A 2,961-nucleotide genomic window follows, 5' to 3' on the forward strand; every position below is an offset into this window, starting at 1 on the left:
GCCTGGGGTGGTCATAACGGATGTGGAGATCAGCCCAAACCTGCTGCCCTGAGCACAGCCAGCCCCTGCGAACCTGGAGGCCGTTCACTCTGGGGCCTAGTGACGGCATGCTGCACATAATCGTTTCACTATTGCACATTTTGGGAACGCAGCAACCCTGCATGTCTCCCAGGATCCAAACGCTTCGCTTCCAGGGCTTCCCGCATCCCCCACCTGAGACAGTCACCACCGCCGTGTGTGGGATGCACGGGCCCAGCAGCCCAGGACCACAGCGCAGTATAAAATAAATGGCATTTAATAGGAAAATAAAGGACAGCAACTCTGCACACACAGCTCTGCAGGGACTCCAGGCCGGTGCTCCCTTGTGGCTCCAGCAGCTCGGCGTGGGGCAGCAATGGCCTCCCGCAGCCCCCAGCTCTTTGCTTGGCCCCAGCTGCAGCACTGGGGCAATGACCCTGAGATGGAGCTGGGCAGCGCCAGGCAGGCACCATGGGTCCCTGGCTCAGGGTCTCCCCAGCCCAGCCGCGAGACCCCGCACCACAACTCTTCCAGCCTTCCCGGGGTGCGGGAGAGCTGGAGAAGGGCCTGGTGGGCAGGGCCCACCCTGCAGCCCCACACAGCGGTATCAGGCTGGGGCAGGAGCCCTGACCGCACCAAGAGGCTCCCTCTGAGCCCAGATAGACCGGACCGCCTGCCCCTGCTCCCTGGGCTGACAGTGCTGCTGCAGCATTCGAACCCCGGACCCAGCCTCCGGCTGGCACCAGTGGGGCAGCCTCTTCCCGGCAGCCGGCTCACTGCCGGCCTTCCCAGATGTCCTCCCGCTGCTTGTTCTCCAGGCGCTTCCTCTCTGCAGGGGCGAGAAGGCGGCGTGAGGCCTGATCCCCTGCCCAGGGCAGCGGCAGGGGCAGGGGCAGGGGCAGCTGGGCGCTGCTCGGGCTCCATCTAGCGGCAAGAACCAAACGCTGCGCCGAGCTGGACGCCCGCACCTGCTGCCCGAGGCAGGTGGCAGGCGCGGGGCAGCTCCACCGCGGGCAGCAGAGCAGGGGCAGGCTCCCCACAGCCCCCGGCTCTTCCCAGAGCACTGCTGGGACTGCTGTGGGAACGGGGGGGGGCAGAGGACGCAAGTCCCTGGCACCAGACACGGAAGGGTTAAGCCGGTGCCTGGCTCCGCTCATGACAGGTGATGGGGATGGCAGCGCAGCGGTTTCCCAGGCAGCCTGGCCCAGCGCGCGGCCGCGCTCCATCACCCGTTATCTGCCCGCTGCAGCTGCAGGGCCGCGAGCCAGCTGCCAGCCCGGCGGCAGGGACGGCTCCTCCCCGCGCCGGCGGCTGAGCCCAGGCCCCTCGGACCCTACGCTGCGGAGGCAAGGGCGGGCGAGGCTGCACCAGACCCCACGAGATGGGGGGCTCAGATGCAGCTGCCTCTGGGCAGGGCCCCGGCTGCACGCAAGACGCAGGGCAACAGGCTGCCCAGGCTCTGATGGGGGCCCCCAAATGCCTGACCCACCTACCCACCTCGGGCCTCCTGCAGTTGCTTGCGCTCAGCGTCCCGCTGGGCTCGGCTCTGGCTGCTCCGCACGCCGAGGGCGCCGATCACCAGCCGCCTGGCCAGGGCTGCCGTCGTCTCGGGACGCTCCTTCACCGGCTGCAGGAACTCTGTGGGGCAGGGCAGAGCCGAGGAGGGGGGCTCTCAGAGCTGGGCACCGCAGCCAGGCACTGGGGACGGGAACTGCCCCTGGCCTGGGGTGAACAGCCCTGCAGCGAGGGTGCCGACAGCCGCGGGGCCTTGTCTACACTAGGGCTCCACTGCCACGGGCTCAGGGAATACTTGGGCTGGTGCCAGCGCCCTCCCCCAGCGACCCTCCCGGCCTGGCCATCGAGCCAGCTCCTCTGCTCTTAGACAGTTTGCAAAGACAGGCCCCTGCTCCACCCGCACTCACCCGCACAGGCCCTGGCCTTAGCCTGGGCAGCTCGGGTGCCCTGGGACAGTGGCCGCGTCTTCACCATCAGGTGCTTGCTGCTCAGCGCGTCGCGGGCTGTGGGGAGAGGCCGGGGCCGGGTCAGGACGGGGCAATGCCAGCACCCAGCGGACACCCAGATGTGCGGCACCCGCTGGAGGACGGAGGGGCCTGGGCTGGAGCAGGAAGCCTGTACCTGTGATGGGGCTGGAGAAGATCCCCAAGGCGTGCGAGTCGTCCACCCACTTGACGTCGAAGCCCTTCTTCCTGGCAGGGTAGAGAAGCCGAGCTGGGGACCGTATATGCCCGCCCCTGACGGGCAGGGGTGGGAGGGGGGTACTAACAGCCAGGGCAAGAAGGGGGCCTGAGCTCTGGGGGAGCCCCTGCCTGGCTCAGCAAGGAGGGCTGACAGCAGGGAGGATGGGGCTGGCATTGGGTACTCAGCTGATGGCAAGAGCCTGGACCTGGCTCCCAGGAGCCCTCCAGGGCATGCGGGCAGCTCCGGCCGGGCTGCCCGGGGCTCCCAGCCCGGGTCGGGGATGCGGCGGGGGCCGAGGGGCGGTACGGTGCCCGGGCAGGCCAGGCGGCGCAGGGCACTCACTGGTAGGCGCAGAAGACGCGCAGCAGGTCCTCGGTGCGGAAGTCCTGCGGGAAGTCGTAGATCTCGATGACGTGGGGCAGCTCCGCGTCGCTCAGGTCCGGCCCGGCCGCCCGGGGGCTGTAGTAGTCAAAGCGGGGCTCCTGCACGCCATGCCGGGGCTCGCCCCCGCCCGACAGCTGCAAGGGAGGATGCACGCAGGCCTGTGAGCTGCCCCGCGGCTGACGGGGGGGTCCCAGCTCCCTCCCCCGCCCCACGGGCCCTGGCCCCTGCGCCGCACGGACTGATGGATGGGGCGAGTCCCGGGGACGTGGCCGGACACTGGCGGGGAGATGGATTAACAGCGCTGGGCACATCAGGAGGTATCGATCAGGCCTTCGCACCACGCCTCCACTTTTCCCATTA

The 2,961-nt window shown here is 69.1% G+C and overlaps 1 protein-coding gene across 1 annotated transcript in view; it reads right to left on the reverse strand.

Annotated features, from left to right (window-relative positions):
* Window positions 1-274: 274 nt before the first annotated feature.
* The window catches only part of R3HCC1L (R3H domain and coiled-coil containing 1 like), a 14,204-nt gene continuing 11,517 nt past the window's right edge, over window positions 275-2,961 (reverse strand). The window contains exons 2-6 of the mRNA XM_019502683.1: window positions 2,560-2,735; window positions 2,155-2,225; window positions 1,941-2,036; window positions 1,516-1,656; window positions 275-847 (exon numbers count right to left, since the gene is read on the reverse strand). Coding sequence (XP_019358228.1) covers window positions 792-847; window positions 1,516-1,656; window positions 1,941-2,036; window positions 2,155-2,225; window positions 2,560-2,735 — 540 coding nt within the window. The 3' untranslated portion in view covers window positions 275-791. The remainder of the gene's footprint in view (window positions 848-1,515; window positions 1,657-1,940; window positions 2,037-2,154; window positions 2,226-2,559; window positions 2,736-2,961) is intronic.

Source organism: Gavialis gangeticus, unplaced genomic scaffold, assembly GCF_001723915.1.
Source record: "Gavialis gangeticus isolate Ggan-Ray unplaced genomic scaffold, GavGan_comp1, whole genome shotgun sequence".
Lineage (NCBI taxonomy): Eukaryota > Metazoa > Chordata > Crocodylia > Gavialidae > Gavialis > Gavialis gangeticus.